We start from the raw sequence: 20,750 nt of genomic DNA, 5'->3' as shown, positions 1-20,750 counted from the left end.
TTTTAGTATAATTCCGTTCCGTTTTACGCAACATATAACACTTTTCTACTAATTTAATTTCTAAATCTGGCAACATTTCCTCACTCGCCATTTTGCAAGAATGTCAGCCAAATCATCAGAGCGAGTTTTTAGTTAATTTATATGTTAACGCACGTTAAATTACAGTGATTTTGTGTTTTGAATATCGTTTTTATTGATAAACAGCAAATATGGACCGTTTTATAAGCATGTGGAAGGTGCGGGAGTTGGCGGACAAAGTGTAAGTCTTACGAACGTTTTCGTTAATTTTTATGTAAATTACAGCAATCTGTTTGACTAATATGGATATTTACTAGATTTTTTGTGAACCTTGATAATAAATTTGCATAGATCTTGATGTATTTGTTGGAAACTATTAGCTCAGAGGTCCTAGCATACCTGTGATCTTACTCAAATTATTGAATGAAGATAGGGAGTGTATTGACGAAATGTACTGAAAATAAACGTTATCAGCATTTTGCCTAATGTATGAGGTAGATTAGAGGCCGGTTTCACCGTTGTAGTGTTTTTCGGCGGCAAAAAACAAGTGTTCAAATGTCATTTGCACAAAGCTGATGAACAAACATGATTTTATCTTGTTAGGGATGTGCACAAGATGATTACCAGTCAATCTACAAGTTTGCAAGCTTACTTTGGTAATGAACTGGTTCTACAAGTTGGACATGCCTCCAATTAGATTAAGATATTTTTAAAGAATTGTGGTTCTGTTATTTTTATAGTCATTCTCAGTGTAGGTGCTAAATTCTATCTTTTGAACTAAACAAGTTTCACAGTGGAGATTTTAACTTGACAAATGCAGCTGGTAAAAGCTGTGGCACTAATCAAAATTTTATTTTTTAAGTACACTAAATAACTTTCCACTAAATAAGTCTCGTTAAATAAAAGGGTTGAGCATAGCACTATGCATTTTTTTTGCAAAATTTTAAACATAGAACAAGAAGAAACATCACATGTGTCTATGATAACCACATGCATGGAGGTCAGTGTTGTAAATAAAAAAATAAAAGTTACCTTTACACATGACCAATTCAACAAAACTGTTTAGCCTTGGAATGAGAGTTTCACAATTGACACAACCATTGAGCTTACCATTGATTAACTAATGGTACTATGAACTATACCATCAAAGTTTTGGTCATTTTATAGATTTACAAATAAATAAATGTTAAAAACATGCATTGTTTTAATCTCATTGATTCTTTCTTATTGGCTAATCTCCAATTTGGGAAAATTTTTGTTTGGTTGATCTTACTTTTAACCATAATGCAATTTTGGCTCTTTTTCAAGACCTAATTTTGTTGTTTTGCAACTAAGGAGCCTTTTGTCTTTATTTTTAAAAGATTCAAAAAGTGATGACACATTCATATAACAAGATGCACCACTTACAAACTTTTGTGCAAAATAAGTTGAGACAACGGAACAAACTGGCTGATTGTACATTTCATCTTTTTTTGCTCAAAAACCCACCTATCAAATCTAGCCAAATATTGCTGACTAACTGAAATGTGTGAACAATCTCACATTAGGAAGAACAAAACATTTTTGTGAAAACAAAGTTGAGTGCTCTAGGCAGGTTGTTTGTATGTTTCTTTCTGTAATCACTCAATACAATTGTTTTCAAAGCAAATAACAACTGTTTAAGGTAATCATTCTGGTTGTTTCCTTATCTCTGTTTTTAATTTTAATTAATATATTATGTACTAATGTAAGGTGAACTCGTAATGTGTTTAGATAATTTTTGGAGTGATTCATAATTTTGAAGGCTGTACGAAATACAATTGAAATGTATTATGTTTCATTATGAGAATAGACTTTCACTTTTAGAAGAAAACAAAAGTAAAAGCAACATTTTATCAGACTTTTCATAATGAACTAGGTAAATAGGTAGTCTGAAATGTTTGTAGTAAGCATTATAAGCAGGTTTAGTTCTTTCAGCCCATTTGTGAAGCCTTCCAGGTTAATTCAGTTGACAAAATAATATGGGTGTTAGTGTTGTCTGGGCAGTGACTTAATTCTTTATGTATTAGGTGAATTAACATATTTATTAACAAGGTTCTTTTTTAAAATAGATTTATATTGCTTTATTGCTTCTGCCAGCGGTTTTGCACACCTAGATAGGAAGTAGTCTACAGTGAAAGGACATCATCTTCAAGGAAATGATTTATCCAAATGAAAAAAATTTTACCAAATGAACAAAACTGTTCAGCTTTACGAAATTAGTAAAAGTTAATTTTATAAAAACACATTTTTATAAGTAGTAGATATGAGTAGGAAATTAATTTCCATCTGTTTTTCCTTATAGACTAAAATATCAATAAAATTACAATAGCACAACAGGTGCATTATTTCCCAAGCTATTAATAAAATATATAGCCATAATGAAGTTGCTTTGTAAGTTGTTCATGAGAAACTATTCTAGAGCATCTTTTTAATTATTTTTCTTTATTCTAAGAATTACTTTATGTAAGAATGCTGTCATTGAACATCCTTGGCAATCGTTACGGGGAGTCTGAAGCTAGTAGGTCTGACAACCAGTCTTACCAAGGGGTATTTTGTTGCCCAGGCAACTGGGTTGGTTGGCAACTGAGTTGGGAGGTCAGATAGGCAGTTGCTCCTTGCACAACACTGGTACTCAGCAGAATGGAAACAGGTTCAGGTTAGACTAGAAACCAACCCTAACTTAGCTGTAGAAATGCTCTGGAGATGATGATTTTAAGAATAAAAACTAACTTAAAGATTCAAGTATTCCATAATACGGCCTGCAATAAATTTCGCCAAAACATGTGTCTGTAAACAGCCGAAACTTGACTGGTATTACATTGAACGCAACCTTGATGTAACCTTTCACTAGCGTTGCATAACATGCGTTACTTGTTGATCTCTGCCGTAATGGACGGTTAGCGAAGCAATTCGATAGCGTATGTCGAACAATACTCTTCATACAAGTTTACCAGTCCGAAGAGACTACTCTAGTCAAAATCTGCGAATACGAGTCGGTTTCCGAACGGAAGCTACTGCCCGTACCGGGATAAGTTAGGATATGTTACTTGGGAAGAGTGTATCTTTCTAACAGTGAAAGAATTTTTCAAATTGGGTCACTAGTTTTGAACCTTTAGGATAGAAACAAACAAACAAAAAAAGTTTCCTCTTAATTAGTATAGAAAACGCTAGTGCGTATGCGCATTCTTGGCTGATTTCATATTGGCTAAGTTATTTTACGAGAATTAAATCATAATAATATGAAACGTGATGCTAAATTACGGGGTTATTGTAACTTGAAATCGGAAGGATAAATAATGAGGAAATTAGTCTCAATGATAAATAAAATACCTGTTATTCCTTACCTGGAAATTATTGTTTTTTAGCATTCTCCTTATAAGAGGATATTGAGGATAAAGACTCAAATGTTAACCCACATACAGTATTGGAAACGTTATTGGTAGTTCGCAACTAAATTCAGAGCACGAATTCCCTGCTAAAAAGGAGTGTTTACAGGAAATAAAATCTTCACCTACTAAACTAGTGGTACCTACCTATATTAAATTATTCACATGTTACAACAGTAATACATATATATTACGGTATTAACAAAAATATTTATTTACTCAATTGTATATGTCGTTCAATATCAATCAACTCTCAAATAAGCGTATAGGATTTCATAATGAAACTATAACAAGAATCACTTGGTAGAAAGTAGAATTACTTCACGCCTTTCCCCTCGGGAGTAAGCAGGTATCGTTACACTCGAGCGTAGGAAAACGAGACAGTTTTCCAGCCAATCAGACGTTCCTATTTTGGTGCACAATCAATATCTAGGGCGGATATAGTTTCACCGGTTTGTATCATGCATTTTCATTAACGTGGATTTCAATAATGTAAATAATCAATAATAATGTGGATTTGCTTAGTAGGGATTCAAATTTAATAGTAGGTACCTGTAAGAGGCAAATTCTATCTTCAGTAAACAAGTACAGATAGGTAACAGAAATCCAAATACTTACCGTTCAATCTTCGACGTTAGATACATAGGGAAAATTGTATCTTCTTTTCTTTTCTCTTCTTTTCTTTTTTAAATAGTACATAGTTTAGTAGTTTTATTATTTTTTTCTATAGAGCATAAATCAGTTCATACCGATGGACATCCGCAACTCCGCATAGGTCCAGTTGAAAACCAGCGTCAGACACTAGCTGTCTGGCATAATGCTGAACTGGACCTATTTGACGCAACCTTTTGTTCTTTTATTATTTTTTTTGTTGTTTCTATGTGTATGTATGGTTTGTGTCAATAAATAAGTTTTCTTTCTTTCTTTCTTTCTTTCTTTCTTCTATCTACATGCTATTTTCCCTTAAATATAAAATGACCCTCATAAGTAATTGGTCGTCTACGAGTGAACATCTCCAGTATTTAGTATCAGTATTCGTGGTATGGGAACAAAGAATACATAAGGCGTAAGAAATGCCATAAAACTCGTGTTCATGGCGTGGGGCGTAATAATTATGACGGCGACGTGTTTATGTCACGTACGCCATCATCGCTAATACTTCAATAAGGCCAAATACATAATCTGCTGAAGTTATACAATATTACAGTTACATACATGATCAGGAAGATGGATCTAACGAAAGGTGTAATGTTTGAAAACTTCCTTCGCTATTGGGAAGCGAAATTATCCTCGGGTGTCCGGGTTCGGGAAAATTTTCCCCGGGTCGCTACTGAAACGGCGGGTAATACCTATCCAGCCCAGCCTTATAAGGCAGTAGCAACAGGGGTGTATTAGAATGTTATTGTACAGCCTGAAAATCGTGTCGATTAGGTACGTTATCACGGTACTTACACACTACAAAACAACAAGGAAAAATGGAAACAGCTAAAGACGAAAGGTCGTTACACGCTAAATTATCATCATGACGTAGTTACTACGCGTCTTTAGTCACAATTTATATTCTACTTTTAGTCAGTAGGTTATGTGACGTCACAATCCAACCTGTAGATGCAATAAATGTGCATCGAGCGAATTTATGCAGGCTACTGAGTAGCACGCGAAGTTTGCACGCACTCCGCCCCTATTTGGCGTGGAAGAGCTCTTTATGTGTAAACTAGCTGTCTGCGATGCGTACCAATGTAAAGTTGAGCTGTGAAAAGTACTGAGAATCAGCTGCATCCGGTTGGATTGGAAGCCGAACTCAACTTAGGGAAAAGGGTAGTTTCTAGCCTCATAGGCAAAGGAATCCAACACATGAATAAGGGAAAATGCTAGGTCCTTAGCAGTCTAGTCAGATGTTGATAATCTTGCTTCTCAATCTGGGCGGATAGTTTTGGAAGTCTTAATTTAATAACTTGGAAAGTAAATAAAGTAGAAATTAAAAATATCACATTGTTACTTGACCGGTTTTGAACCCGCTCTTGATATAACGGATGCCTTATTCTTCAGAATACCTCGCAGCCATTTGTAACAATTGAAATTGCGTTAATAAATGAAATGACCAGGATTATAACAAGAAGTTTTTATAAGGATAAGTAGTTGTTATTTTATTATTATCACAATTCGAGTGCATTTAAAACGAAATCTTATTGGCGTGATTAGTTCAATAACTTAATTATTTTCAATACATATACGAGTAAACTTATGTCTAACCCAGGAAAGAACCCAACGAAATAAATCATCCAAACTCCAAGCCTCATAAATTGAAACCTACAAATTGATTGATACGAGACAACGTGCTTTATCCCCGGGAAATGCACTCAGGTCACAGGTAGCTCGTATAGATCGGTCTAGGTTCATCGCGACTGCGCAGTCTAGTCTAGACTTTACAGAGTCTGCGCATTCTAGCTGCCACTGTGTACCCTAGCTTGGACACTGACGCTCATTTTAATATCAATGGCGTACATCAAATGATGGTTAATTGCCTTTGTTAGATAAAATAAACTAAATATTTTGAGAGAATTTAAAATTAATAAAAAAAATCAATTCGGAAATCGGAAATACAATGTTTATTTCGTGATATAACTTTTAAGTGTTATTGAAAGTGGTTTTTCTTTGTCATATTTATTAGAGGATTATTTTGATTAGAGTTTTATCTCGCGGGTAGTCAAAATGGTTAACAAAATGAAAAGAATTAATAGGATGAGGAGGATTAAACTGTAAGTGGTACATACAATATTATTAGATTGCATTTTTTTGTTAATTTCCATTCAAATAAAATAGTTTCTCTTAGCGTTTTCTTTTTATTATAGTTAAGTACTGTGTCGAAGTGTTCATTGTGCTGAACGCTCGTAAATTGTGAGGACAGTCAGGTAATTAGTCAATGTCGATGCATTTCCGGCCATCTTGTGCGTGCGTACAATTGCAATCACTGCACTAACTATGCATCGATACCTTACCTATTAAAGCTTTCATTTATTTAAGATACATGTGTTGATTTTTGACGGGTTTAAAAGATTTTGTATGTTTGTTTTTGTCTTTTATAAACTGGATGCTACTTACCAAGCTTCCGCCATGCGTTTACGCCCTATTGTTGCTCCCTTTGTCTAATTAGAATATAGGATGATCGGAGAGGAATAAACACGAGTGAAGTTGCATAAAATTCCATCTTTAATTGACCTTGAAGAATCGGTAACTAATCGAAGATTAAGAAAGTGATAGTAAATAAAGTTCCGCAAAAAAGTATACAAATGAAAGTCATCATTACTTGCATGTTTGCAGTCAACTGATATTGCCTGCAATAAAAGAACCCACCGTGTTTATATTTATATGGCCGTGAAAGCCGATTGCGTATCAGCAAACACAAACAACTTATCATTTTATAATTGTTCATTTATTTATTTACTTCGGTACTGTAAACTCAGTACCTATGGAGTGTTTATAATGCAGCACGAAAAATTGATGCTTTTACTTCATAATACACAAGATTTGTTTGTCGAAAAACCCTCCTTCCTACTTAAGTATTATTGCCCACTTGTTGCACGGTTCTGTTGTGCGCTAACAATTTAGACGCCTTAATCTTTTAGAGTTTTCCTCAATATAGAGGTAATACGTGTACACAAATCATTGAGTAAAAAAAATGGCTCAGTTAATTAGTGGGTTTACTGTCCCACTGTAGGACACAGAATTTTATTAATTTTGAAAAGCTACATCGATACTTGGCGAATTAGGAGGACCAAGGCAACAGTCTTCAGCTGCGCATGGCTGTTGCGAGCTTCGGAAATATTGTCTAGATTCCCATCTTGGGATATTGTCGCAATGGCTACGAACCATGCCTCAATAAACATAGCTTACGTAAATGTTCCAACACAAAAACAACTCAAATATACCTGTCTTTCCCAATGCTAGGACCACGCCATGATCACACCTGACCGAAATCACCAGTCCACCATTTACATAATTTAACTAATCTCTCTCTCTCTCTCTTCCAGCACAAACGTAGTGATGAACTACACGGAGGTAGAAGGCAAGGTGCGCGAGGCGACCTCGGACGAGGCGTGGGGGCCCACCGGCCAGCAGATGCAGGAGCTCGCGCTCGCCACCTTCACGTACGAGCACTTCCCCGAAGTCATGTCCATGCTGTGGCGGCGGATGCTGCATGATAATCGCAGCCATTGGCGCAGGACTTATAAGGTTTGTCATACACACATCAAAAACTTTTCAAACCGCTGACAAACTGTCTATTAAGAATTAATCCAGAACAACATTTAACCAATTTCTTAGCAATTTTCCAAAATTCTAATTTGGAATGCACTGTTACGCATGCTTGCTAACCTAGCCTTACCTTTTTACGCTAGTAATATATTCCAGTCATCATTAAACCTTTGGAAACGTACATAACGTTCTTAAAACCAAGATTTTACATAGGTGTCCGTTATTTTTGCAAAAGAGTTTAAGTATTTATCCTTGCACGAACCTGGATAAAAAATAGCTCTTTTCATCTCTGAATACCTTTTGGTGATCTCTGAATGTTTTTTAACTAGTCTTTGTTAAAGTATGCAAAGTCATCGCCAACAATGTCCTTTTAACGATGTATCTCATTAGTTACTTGAAAATGGTCCAGTATTGATTACATTTGGTATGCCATTAAAAGACTGCAACCTGCGATAAGAACTCAACAAATAAAATGTTCGATTTCATGTGAAAATAAATCCATTGGCGGACTTAATGCCATTTTCTGTCAATTAAACCAGTTAATCGCGGTATATTCTAGAAATCTACTTTTTCAAGACAGGTGGGTTCGGTCGAAGGATCAAGAAGTAAGGAAACAAGATGGACAGGCCTTTGCCTAGTAGTAAGGACATTATAGGCTAATAATAATGATGAATGATTTATCTTTGTTCTAGTGCCTGCTACTCTTAAGCTACCTGGTCCGCAACGGTTCTGAGCGCGTGGTGACGTCGGCGCGGGAGCACATATACGACCTGCGCTCGCTCGAGAACTACACATACGTCGACGATGTGGGGAAAGATCAGGTAAAAACTGTCATATTTTTCCAATAAGTTTCAAAATAAGGATGACTACCCACCTCCACCTACTTATAAAGAAACAAAAGAGGCCTCAGGTACACTATTCTGAAAGGATAGGCCATATGAACTTCTTTCAGATAAAATTAAGGGAATTGTAGGTCCAGAGTCCTATAATTCCTTAAAAATAAATGTATTTGCTGTGCAAGGATTAAAATTACCATTGCCGTCACCAATACCTAATAGAATTTAAAAATGTAGTCAAATTATACTTTTATGTTTTTTCTTAGTGTTGGTAGCAAAATCCTTTCCCATTAGGCAAATTAAATGACATAACGAATTTTTGTAGGGTATCAACATAAGGCACAAAGTGCGAGAACTCATAGACTTCATTCAGGACGACGAGAAACTACGTGAGGAGAGGAAGAAAGCAAAAAAGAACAAGGACAAGTATATCGGTATGTTTTATTCATTTCGATAAACTAATATTATAAACAGGAAACATTTGATTGCGAGGAATAGGATCTTAAACTACTTGACCGGTTTGAAAAATTATTTCACTGTTTGGAAGCTACATTATCCTCAGTGAACATAACCTATGTTCTATCCGGGTAGTTCCGACTATCAGTCGTTGTATCGTTTCTAAATATGTGTTAAATCCAGACCCACATTTTCTGTTTTTTTTTTACATATAAACTTTGCTTAAACTTTTCCGTTTGTGTATTTCCTATAGGCATGTCGTCGGAGGCGGTGGTGATGGGCATGCGAGGCAGCTCGGCGGGCTGGGGCGAGTACAGCGACCGCAGCTCCAACTGGGGTACGTATCATACATTATTTAAAATATTAATTATTTTTTCTCGTTGTCACACTGTATGTATAAAGGTCCCACGGGTTAGAAAAAGAAATAAAGTAATAGTCAAAAGGAGTTACTCCACGTATCGAAAGGAAATCCTGAAATGTGGCTCCCAGCTGTCATTTGCACTCCATTGGCAGTGGTTACAAGAAACCAAGAAAGAAGAGATCGTTTTAAGAAAGTCTCACTAAATTGTCTGGGAAACTGGGTTGAAATTATATAGACAGTTGTTTCTTTTGTCACACTGTTTGAGATCATATAAACAGTAATTGTTCCTTTGACACATTGACACTCTGCTGCATTTAGTTAGACTAGAAGCAGACTTTATTATATTAGACAAAAGGTTATCTAGGTAATTATAATTTTGTTTTTCCATGTTACAGAAGAGCCAAAAGAGAGGAATGATGAAGACGAATACGAAAGAGAGGATTCGGACGGCGATTACGGACATCACAGGGAAAGAAGACCACAGAAGTTAGTATACTACAATATTATTAATAAAAACATCGAATTTATATTAAATTTATAATCCTCCTTTTTGGGAAGTCGGTTAAAAAGTGCATTAGTTCAAGTCCTTGGCCTTGATTTTTTGGTTAATGAAAAATGAAATTGAATTTTGTATTATAGTACTTTTCCTTATTTAAAAGGTATATATTCATATTTTCGCCAACATTTTTGCCATAACAAAATTTCATCAAAAAAAAAAATTGGAAGTTGCGGATAAACTCATAAACTACTCCCCTTAGTCCAACGTTTTCCTTGTATACTTACCATTGTATTTCTTCCAGAGAGAACGTATACCGCGATTCAGACGTGGTAAGCTCGAGTCCTCCGCGCGCTCGCTCACTGGAGCGAGCCGAGCGCGTCGAGCGCAACGAACGCCTCGACCGAGCTGAGCGAGCCGACAGGGCGGAGCGAGCCGACCGAGCAGAGAGAGCGGCGCCTAAACCCTTCAGCATTAACCTTAAGAGCCCTGTTAAACAGAAGCCTTCTACACCTGTTAAGAAAATTGATTTAGGTAAGTGCTTGTGGTATTTTACTTGGAAATAAAGAATATTGATTATCATATTCTATTGTTACTCTAGTCATTATAGTTATACTAGTCTAGTGCAACTAGTTTCACATTTTGAAGGAGCTTTTATAGGCCTATTAAATAAAAAATATTGTGTAAAAGTTCACTTACTTTTAACTCTCTCGACTTAGTGCAGTTTACGATAAAATATTTCTGTATAAAATGATCTTTTTGAATATACCATGTATATGTATAGTGATAAATATGATCACATTATTTACCTAAAGAAGAGTAATTTGCCGCATAAGCAATCGACTATAACACCCCGTCGTTTTTGCGTCGTGGGTTAAAAACTGTCATATCATCGACGTATAAAATACCTAATTCAAAATTATCTCTCTTTCCAACCCAGGAGCAGCAGCATCATACGGCAAGTCCTCGACAGCATCAGCGCCGGCTCCTCAGAGCCAGCAGTCGCAGGAGCTGCTGGATGACCTGTTCAAGACCTGTGCAGCACCCGCCGACCCACCACGTGGACTCGACGCTGCTAACGTGCTAGATGACTTTGATCCTAGGTAATGTTATGATCTACCTGGCTTTTTCCTAAGATGGGCTTCTAGTTTAACCAACTGTTCTGTATGATTTGGAGCGACAACCCAGTAGACTACTGGTTAACCCTCGTGCTAAGACCACACATAACTTTTGACTATCGGTGGATTTCTACAACCAATCTACCGCTAATTTGCGATAAGAGATCGAATTTTTACATAAACAACTTAAAAATTATATCAAAAGTCAATATTCAATTTTAATACAACCGATGAATAGGTTTTATTTTATTTTATTTATTTATCAAACAGCTAATTTTATCTTTACAGGTACTTAACCTAATGCGATAAACTAGTTACATTATATTCGAAAACTAAACACAATATTACAAATTAAAATAACACTACCAAAGTTTGAACTTACATACTACTTATAATATAGGTGGCTCTTGTGAACTCATTCAGCGAACAAGTAAACAAATCGACCGTACTCGCCACTGTGTTGAGCGTGCGCAAGGCGCGCGTCAGCGGCGCTCGCTGCAGCAGGTTGGTGCGCGCGCTCGGCACCGCCAGCAGCTGCGGCCGCCGCCGCCTACTCACGTACCCATCCGGCACGCACATGCGTAGCTCCATAAGAATTGTGGAGTTAAATAATTTACCCCGCAATACTTTAAATAAATATACACCCAGTGCCACTTCCCGCCTAGTCTCCAGTTTGAAGTATCCCACCATACCCAACACAAATAATGTTGGGTATAGTAGAGGATAGCCAGGGTATACCTTGTATATTTTTAAATACAAAAACCGGGTGAATTTATTTTGTATCTTCTCAACCATGAATTTGTATTTGGCTTCACTTGGTCCCCATATCACTGCACAGTACTCAAGGTGAGATCTAACCAAGGCGTCATACAAAGCCTTGAGAGCCCCCATATCCCATAGATCGCGGTCTATAATCGCTCGCCTCTGTTCCGCCACTTCCTTTTGGGACTGGCACGAGGCGCGTAAGTTTCCACCTCTCTGGAAAGGTCGAAGACGAGATACAAATATTAAAGATGTGTAACAGTGGTTCACAGAATACGTCGCGACAGTCCCTCAGAATGAACGGTGGTATGCCGTCCGGTCCCACGGAGCGCTTAGATGGTAAACGGGCGAGCGAGCGGTACACCGCAGCTTTGTCTAAACGGTCGAGTTGCGCTCGTGCTGCACACTGTGAGGCCGTGGCACTGGCTGCATTTACGTCTAACGTGGCAGGCTTGGGGCTATATACTGAGTGGAAAAATTGTGCAAACTCTTCGGCGCATTCTTTGTCAGTGAGAACTAACCCGTCTTTAACTAACTTATATTTATTAGAAGTCCCTTTTTTGGATCTCACATAATTCCAAAAAGCCTTTGGGTCTTTAGCTAAATGGTTCTGCACTCGGTCACGATAACGATCATGAGCCAACTTTGTTTCAGTCTTTACTCTCGCTCTTTACTTTTTAGAAATCCATAGTATTACTCTCGTGATTAATTATTTCCTAAGTAAAATAGATACACAGATCACAGATCTTATTGTCTTGAGTCTTGATCTTAGTTATTGAGATGAAATAAACTCACAAATCAGTCAAGAAGTTGCTAAATACCTACTAATATTGTACTTACATTTCAGAGCCGAAGAACCGCCGCTACCACGAAAAGTATCGAACGAATTTGGTGACTTCACAAACGCATTCGGTCCCCCCGCCAACAACAACGAAGGATTTGCCGACTTCTCCAGCGCTTTCACCGATAACAACACTGCTAATGTCAACAACACTAATATCTTGCTGGATTCAAGCAATAACCTGATGAGTGCAGGCAATAATCTGATGGGTGCGAGCAACAACCTGATGGGGGCGAGCAATAATCTGATGGGAGCAAGCAATAACTTGATGAATTCCAACAGTTTGCTTAGTTCTACTACTAATATGAATACAGGTGAGATTATAGTTTTACCTTCATTATAGACTTTAATTTGCAAAATAAGTTTTATAGTCTGTAAAATAAATTCAATATGCCAAAAAAGTATGCCAATAATTTTGAAATACCCTGTAAATAAATTGTTGAAAATAACTTATCTCCGAGTTATCTATCTTTTACTTACTGCCCCAATAGATTAGTAAATTAAAGTGCTTAGTTATAATATACTTTTCGCCCCTAATCGATTAACACCTCAAAGTCAATTTACCTATAAATTCGAAACGTAACTCGTTGCACGTTTCCAAAGAGTTGGCCTTATAGAGAACCGGCAGGAAACTCCATGGTCACTCTTTTAAAAGAAAGTAACATTAAATACAGTACCTATTCATGATAATCTTACTAAAACATCCCAATATTGTCAACAGCCCCATCATCAAACCTGGACCTTCTGAGCGAGCTGTCCCCCACCCCACTGTCAGCGGTGGACACACTATCTGACCACCTGTCCAGCGTCACGCTGCAGCCCGCACTCGCGCCAGGTCAGTACATATAGGGTTTACTTTTATATTTATTGAGACATAATCCTTATAGAACGCGACTGCGCGATCGTCTCACGAATTGACGAAGCGAGCAGGCGACCAAAGCAGTAGTATGGACGCCTTTCGTAAAAATTTTAATTAGGACATCTACGTTATCTTTCCATGCGAATTAAATATCAATAAAATAAAATAATCGCGCGTTCGTACGAGTAAAATTCGCCCTAAGCTACGGTGATCGCGCAATCACGTTCTATTAGGACGATGCCTTAAGGCCTAAAAAAATATTGTACTGTGGTTCAATTCGCGGCAAAAACAATCATGAATATTGGACCACCATGTATGATACCAATTTAAAGTCCTACGTGGGCCAATCAACGCGAACTCGAAGCGATTTGAAGTAAATTCAAATACATATGTCCGCTATCTGTCCCTATCGCGTGGCTTCGCGTTCGCATCTTGATTGCTCACATAGGACGCACCCTAACAGTATTACAGATTATTATATTACTTGTGATTATGTATTAGTATGTTCGTACTAAATAATATGTGCTACCAAAAATCTAATTTGAATAAGTATGAGGTGTTTTAATTTAAATTAAGTCTACTTAAGTATATTTTCATTGATGTTCAAAAAATGTTTGCAGCTGTGTTTTATTTTATTGCGACAGCATGATTATGTAATACTACTTAATATTAAAATATGTATACATTTTGTTATTATTTTTCTGGTTGCCTTAACTTTTACTTGTTTAGTTGCTTAATATTTTATGTCTAATTTAAGGACTGGTTTAAATAAAATCACTCAAATCAATTCAATTCCTGTTAGGTGCATCTACGTGTGAAGGATTATGTTAAAAGCACTATGATAACTCTGTCGTATATACGAGCACAAATCGAACATCGTCCGCGCGCGGTACTCCCATAATCCGCGCGTGTTGCTAGCTCTGTTCGCGTGCTGCTCCCTTTGTCCGCGCGTGTTACTCTTTCTATCCGCGCGTTTAACTCTGTATGGCGCGTGGTACTTAGCGTAATTCGTCATTCATACCTAATTAGGGTTCCGTAGTAAACTTATATAAACCCTTATAGTTTCGCTATGTCTGTCTGTTCGTCCGTCCGCGGTTAATCTCAGTAACGGTTTAGAGGTCTAACAATATGTATATCATTTTTTTAACGACGCTAAAAATCATCAAATGACCCCTCCCGCTGTGGGTTAGCAGCGGTGAGGGAGTGTCAGACTCTTACTGACTAAAAACCGTCGTGTTCCGTCGTAGGCCTTTTATGTACCAGGGCCGCGGTAACTCTTTCGAACAATTCCGCAGCCCCGGCAGGCCTTGGCCCTGCTGGGTCCCGCTGGGGTTGCTGACATCTCTTTGAGGATCGCGTGAACTAGACATGGAGAACTAGACATGAGCGATGAGCCACCCAAACTCACCGCGCACAGACCCATGTATAACAATCACGCCCAAAAAGTGCAAAAAATATATATGTCACCGTAAGATTACAAACATCGTTAGATTACAATCTATCTCGAGAGATTGTAAACTGTCGAATTATTGTGAACTGTAACATCTGATTGCAATTTAACGCATTATTTTTCGCTATATTATAATCTATCGATGAGAAATTGTCAAATTGTCAACTGTCCGAAAGCTCTCCCTGATTGGTCAGTCTTTTTATAAGATCGACCAATCACGACCAGCCGTTCTGTTGCCATGGAGTTCCCGTAGAGTTAGGAATGAATTTGTGTTTGAAGACAAACTACCTAATTATTTTGTTTCTTATAATTTTCCAATTTCATTTAAATAAAACTACTTTTACGGATTTTATCGCGGTCGGTTTTAAACGTCGGGATTAAATAATATAATATAACCGCGATAAAATCCGTAAAAGTAGTTTTATTTAAATGTCTAATATTCGCGTAAGTGTCAGAAATCAATATGTTTCCAATTTCAATTTGTGTTTGAAGAATAAATATTTCGTTACAATTTGTTCTCTCCATATGTCAGGAATATTAATTACATACTCGTACTAAATAATAAATACTTGAAGAATTTTTGAAGAGCATTTATTTTATTTAACTGACACCTCTATTTCATTCCTAACTCTACGGGAACTCCATGGGAACAGAACGGATTATTGGTCGATCTTACAAAAAGACTGACCAATCAGGGAGAGCTTTCGGACAGTTGACAATTTGACAATTTTTCGTCGATAGATTATAATATAGCGAAAAATAATGCGTTAAATTGCAATCAGATGTTACGGTTCACAATAATTCGACAGTTTACAATCTCTCGAGATAGATTGTAATCTAACGATGTTTGTAATCTTACGGTGACATATACAAAATAATATTAGTATCCCCATACCCCCTACTGAGTGGCTTTATATTATTGTTTCATTTCAACCCTAACGTGTGATATATTGTTGGATAGGTATTTAAAAATATATAGGAGTTTACTGCAATATTTTGTTTTATATAGTAGGTAATTTTTTCTGAAATAATCGCTCCTAAAGTCTAAAACAATGTCCCCTTTAACTTTTGAACCATAAGATTAAAGAATATTATGCCGAATGTCAAACTTTATATAGACTTTCAAGGTAAATTAAAATGAACTCGATTCACAGTTTTTGGAAAACAGAATAATGATCAATACAATTAGGTATGGGCTATATTCGAGAAATTGCGGATCCCTTCACTGAGCGTGGCCCGGCGCGTTCTTTGCCGGTGTTTTTGTACTATATATGTATAAGTTTAGTTGATAAATGTTAGTTCTTTATTAATTTTCTTTAAACCTGCGAATTTTTGCCAATCAGTGTAGTATTTTTTTTGTCAAAAATTCAGTCAGATGTTATTATCTGTGTGTTTTTAAACTATTGGAATGTCATTGTGCGCATAATGTGTGCTGTAAATATTACTGATATGTATTATTTTAGTTGGTTGTTTTATTATTATGCGTTTTATTAGTTACGTGGCTTATTATGTTTTATTTAGCACGTTTTTCGTTTACAAAATGTGTTTATCGTTTCGACTCGGAGCGCGTTTTTTATCTAAAATTGAATACATGTCACTTGACATGGTTCTGTTTGGTGATCCGTCGATTTACCGGGTTTAAAACAACGTTATTTTACCGTGTTTTATTTGAACGATACAAAAGTGCATGTGTGACCGTCGAACGAACCAAACAGTTTTGGACACTTTCAGGATTTTTTTCGTTGCAGGCGAGTTGTTTGGTACCGCGTGCCAGCGGGCGCTGCGCCGCGCCGCCCTGCACGTGCAGGCCGCGGGGCGGGTCCGCAGTGCTGCCGAGCTCGGAGCCCTGCAGGCGGCGCTGGCGGGGGCCCGCGAGGCGCTGCCGGGCCCCTTCACGCTGCAGCGCCTCACCCGCGCCGACCCGCCCGCGCTGGTGGGCCGCGAGCTCGACGCCTACTCCGATCTGCTCACCACGCTGGCTCGCTGCCTGCTGCCGCAGTGGCCGCTATGCCGGCAGCAGATACAGGACCTCTTCACCCTCGACGAGGGCGCACACAACGCCAGGGAGGCCCTCTCCATACTCTGCAGCTTCCTCAAGCACGAGACCGACATGACCGCCGTCAAGGCCCTGTCCGACATACTGGTCGCGTACATCAAGAGCGACGTCATCTTCACCGCCATAGTGGACTGCTGCACTCCCGACGCCGAGGACACTGACGCCAGCGACCGCGACGACGCCTGGGAGCACTACGTGCAACTGCTCGTAACACTGCCGCAGAGAGTCGCCAATAGATTAGAGATCAATACCCCCAAGGCATTCTCCCATGAAAACTTTGCTTACTATTTAATATTCCACGTGATAAGGGCGATAGATTTCATGTCCCAGAGCAGTTTCCAAGAAAGCACGCAGTATAAAATCAAGGGGCTGTCCCACTTTGTATCTAAGATTATCACAAACTTCTACATGGGCGGGGACTCGCCCGTCATAGCCAGCTTCGTGGACATACTGTCCGCGTGGACCGAGACTTCCGAACAAAACCGATACGTCAAGCGCAAACTCATACAAACATTACTAAAACATTTATCCCGACAAGCGATAGAATACCTGAGCATAATGCTACTGAAGCAGTGCCCCATACACTATAAAGCTGATCAACAGATAATATACAACGTTATCGGTGATAACTTCGACACGAACAATGATTGGAAGGAAATACTCAGTTTCAAGATACCTTTTTACGTAAAACCCAAAGACTATAAGGATACGACGATACAGGAGAACTTGTTATACTATCTGTCGTACACGAAGAACTCTGAGGGAAACATGAACGAATTGATTCTGAAGCTAGCCACAGTGTGGGCGGACGTCAGGCTCATCAACACTTCCAACTTAATGGAACATATCTACATCTCACAGCTACTCATCCTCGCAGTTCGGTACAGGGTCACCATGTCTCTCTGGAGTAAGTCAGTTTGGAAGACTTCAGAACTTAAGAATATTTTACTGCGAGGCATGGGCAAACATCTCGACGTGCTGTCCCCAGAGTTCCGCTGTGTGGGCACCGCCACTATAGAGATAATACTCAAGATCATGGCTGAACTAGAAACAGATAAGAAACCAGAACTCAAATTCCAGTACGACGATATGGGAGACTCGTGCAAACAAATATACCAGAACCTAAAAGACTTGTCGCACCGATGTCTTATAGACCACAGACGCAAGGGGCCGGACAACTACGCGCCTCGACAGATCAATTTAAAGCTATCGCTGGATTATATCGCGAGCAGATTCGCTAAGGACGAGAACTGTAGAGCGCATAATACTATAGTCTCTTGTGCAGTCAAGGGCCCCGAACAAACTAAGGAAATAGTCAAAACTATTATATCTGTAAAACTAGACGCGTTAGATGGAAAGCAAGAAAATCTGGATTCCGATGACGATCTTGTACCTTATGACATGAGTAATGATATTTCTGTCAGTGTTAAGAAACATCCCAAATATCTAAGAGATGTACTAGAGATCATCGTTGAAGCGTCAGATGCGGAACTATTTGAGTGCAGCGTGGAAGTGGCCGAGGAAGTGGTCACCAAACAACTGAGGGATGAAGATCCGAAGGTTGTAACCGAGATACTAGACGTGTTCGTGCATCTCGAGCCTAAATACCACATAGATGATTTCGACAACATCAAGTTCAAAACGTGTGTAGCGATTGTATGTCAACGACCTGAGGTAGCGGCTCCACATCTCTGCAGGGAAATACACACGGACATAGGACGATACTCAATTGCAACCAAAATGTTCATGTTAGACGTATTATGTGAAGCTGTCAATAGGATATCCGGAGTGTACTCGCACAAAAAACTAATTCCACTTAAAACTGAAGACATCATTTGCGAGCCCCAGAAAGATCTTTCGCCCGAAGAAATCATAAGGCGAAGACTTATTAATAAAACTAGGTATTTCCACACGAAAAAACCACATCCCTTTTCGAAAGCCAAAAGGAATATATTTGCGGCTGTTGCTGACAATATCTTCTATCCCTTAGTGGGGGGTTTTGGATATAATCAGCTGACGCTTAGCCAACACAACCTCAAGCAGGATGTGGACAACATACTGTTATTAAAATACCTGGCAGTCGTCGGCAACGTGGTGCTAGCAACGAAGAACTGTCCCAATGTGACGACATACTGCTGGGAGGTTGTTAAGATAGTGCTATACATGCGATATACCCCGGAGCCAACGATACAGACGAGTGTGATGTCACTACTCGCGTCTGTGATCCTCGTGGTGCCGGCGAGTATACTCAAAGTGGAGTTCTTCGATGTCATGATGGAGCTGAGGTCGTGGCTGATCGACTGCCTCAAGAATGTCGACCTGACCATGAGGCTCGGCGGCCCCAAGTCTGAATCGGCGATATTCGCCGGACAAGTCTTAGCGTTACTCGAGAAAAACTTAGGAGACATTGAGTAATACTATCGTATTATAACAATGTCTTAACTGATAGTTTTGTAAGCGAAATGTTGTGGAAGTTCAATTCTGAATGTAAGCGATAGTGGCCAGGCCATCTGAGATTCCATGTAATTCTGATAGGTTTAAGTTTTGATGCTAATTGATTACAACATTGTAGTGATTCCTATGATCTATGTGTCTGTATACCCACCGTCAATACATTACTTAATGTCAACAATACTGTGTTTTATTTCACAACGCCACTGAAACTTAAAGAATGGTGTTAAAGATGTCTTTTGTATAGTTGCTTACCAAATTCACCTTCTATAACTTTGTTGCTAAAGTTGCTTTAAAACACATTCTTTAAGTAAGAACCCAGCTCAGAAGACTCAGAAATAGCAATAAATACATTCTTACAATCCAAACAGGTATTCAACCGACGCCCGTGGGTCTCCTGAACCCCATAGCTCCCAACAGCACCGGGGCGGGTACAGCCCCCGCCGCCGCCGCCGCCAAGCCCGCCGCCAAGCTCGGCGCCACGTGGGCCGACACCACGGGCGCCATCAACATCGACGTGGACAACCTGCTCGCCCCCCGCTCGCCCCGCGCCGGCCCCGCGCCCTCCATCAACCAGCTCAAGTCGTCCCCCTCCAGCCCCGCGCACCAGCTGCCTCCATACATGATGCAGACCAGCCTCAACAACAACTTCGCCAGCGCGCAGCCGGGACAGCCCATGCGGCCCGCCTTCGCTCACAACAACTCCTTCCTCCAATGATATTGGTTACTGGCAGATATTTGCCAGAATGGTTGAGTTAGATTTAGTTGCGGATTGGAGCAATGGTAGAAAAATATAAAATTTCCATTATTTTTAATATTTTCTGTATAGACTATTATGATATCATTTTTATTGAGTTGTGTACGTTTTCGTGCTCAAAACTCTTCGATAGTAATTTTCTTACTTTATTTTAAAATGTCCGTTGATTTTGCATGTGTATAAGCTTTTTTCAATGAACGCCTATCCTAAAGTTCCTCTAATTTATTAGTAGATTAATATCAATATTTAATCTGACAATAAAATTAAATCGCACTTTTGTGATGCGAAGTAGCGGTAGGAAGGAAACTAATATCATGATTATACCGCTCTTTGCTAGTTAAATTATATACCATTGCTCCATAACCTAAAGTACCTATCGATGTGGGTTTCGGAAATTAGTACTAAAAGTGAAATGAAAACAATTTTTATACGAATTTGATATTATAATAAAATTGGCGAGGCCCACGCATGTACATAAGTACATATCAAAATATATCGCCTGATATTATTTGTTGTTTCGCTGGAGTGGCTGAGATGAAGCGAGACTATATATGCATTATTTAAAATCTGTCAGAATTTACTTAAAAACTACTCAAACGCTACTTTAACTGTTTCTTCTAACCATACC

At 38.7% G+C, this 20,750-nt stretch overlaps 1 protein-coding gene across 2 annotated transcripts; it reads left to right on the top strand.

The window, feature by feature from the left end:
* The first annotated feature begins 59 nt into the window (after positions 1-59).
* On the top strand, positions 60-19,546 carry Lqfr (liquid facets-Related). Of its 2 annotated transcripts, none has more exons than XM_064040212.1 (11): positions 60-259; positions 7,457-7,658; positions 8,372-8,500; positions 8,841-8,949; positions 9,225-9,308; positions 9,728-9,818; positions 10,133-10,362; positions 10,769-10,931; positions 12,556-12,863; positions 13,271-13,384; positions 16,607-19,546. In XM_064040212.1, exons 1-11 carry the CDS (start codon positions 210-212, stop codon positions 19,327-19,329), a joined length of 4,203 nt encoding a protein of 1,400 aa, XP_063896282.1. In that variant the 5' UTR covers positions 60-209; the 3' UTR covers positions 19,330-19,546. The 2 variants fall into 2 exon arrangements, with proteins under 2 accessions (XP_063896282.1, XP_063896283.1); XM_064040213.1 differs by lacking the exon at positions 60-259 and adding an exon at positions 6,123-6,184.
* Positions 19,547-20,750: the final 1,204 nt, after the last annotated feature.

Source organism: Helicoverpa armigera, chromosome 21 (genome assembly GCF_030705265.1).
Source record: "Helicoverpa armigera isolate CAAS_96S chromosome 21, ASM3070526v1, whole genome shotgun sequence".
In the NCBI taxonomy this organism is placed as follows: Eukaryota; Metazoa; Arthropoda; class Insecta; order Lepidoptera; family Noctuidae; genus Helicoverpa; species Helicoverpa armigera.
This window is presented reverse-complemented; position numbering and strand designations above follow the sequence as displayed.

What these genes read in the sequence shown, in the direction of transcription:
- Lqfr (XM_064040212.1), top strand. Translation starts at nt 210, where the DNA reads ATGGACCGTTTTATAAGCATGTGGAAGGTGCGGGAGTTGGCGGACAAA. An exon ending in CGACCGCAGCTCCAACTGGG is followed by an intron (nt 9,309 to 9,727) that starts GTACGTATCATA and finishes TCCATGTTACAG; the next exon opens with AAGAGCCAAAAGAGAGGAAT. An exon ending in GCAGCCCGCACTCGCGCCAG is followed by an intron (nt 13,385 to 16,606) that starts GTCAGTACATAT and finishes TTTTCGTTGCAG; the next exon opens with GCGAGTTGTTTGGTACCGCG.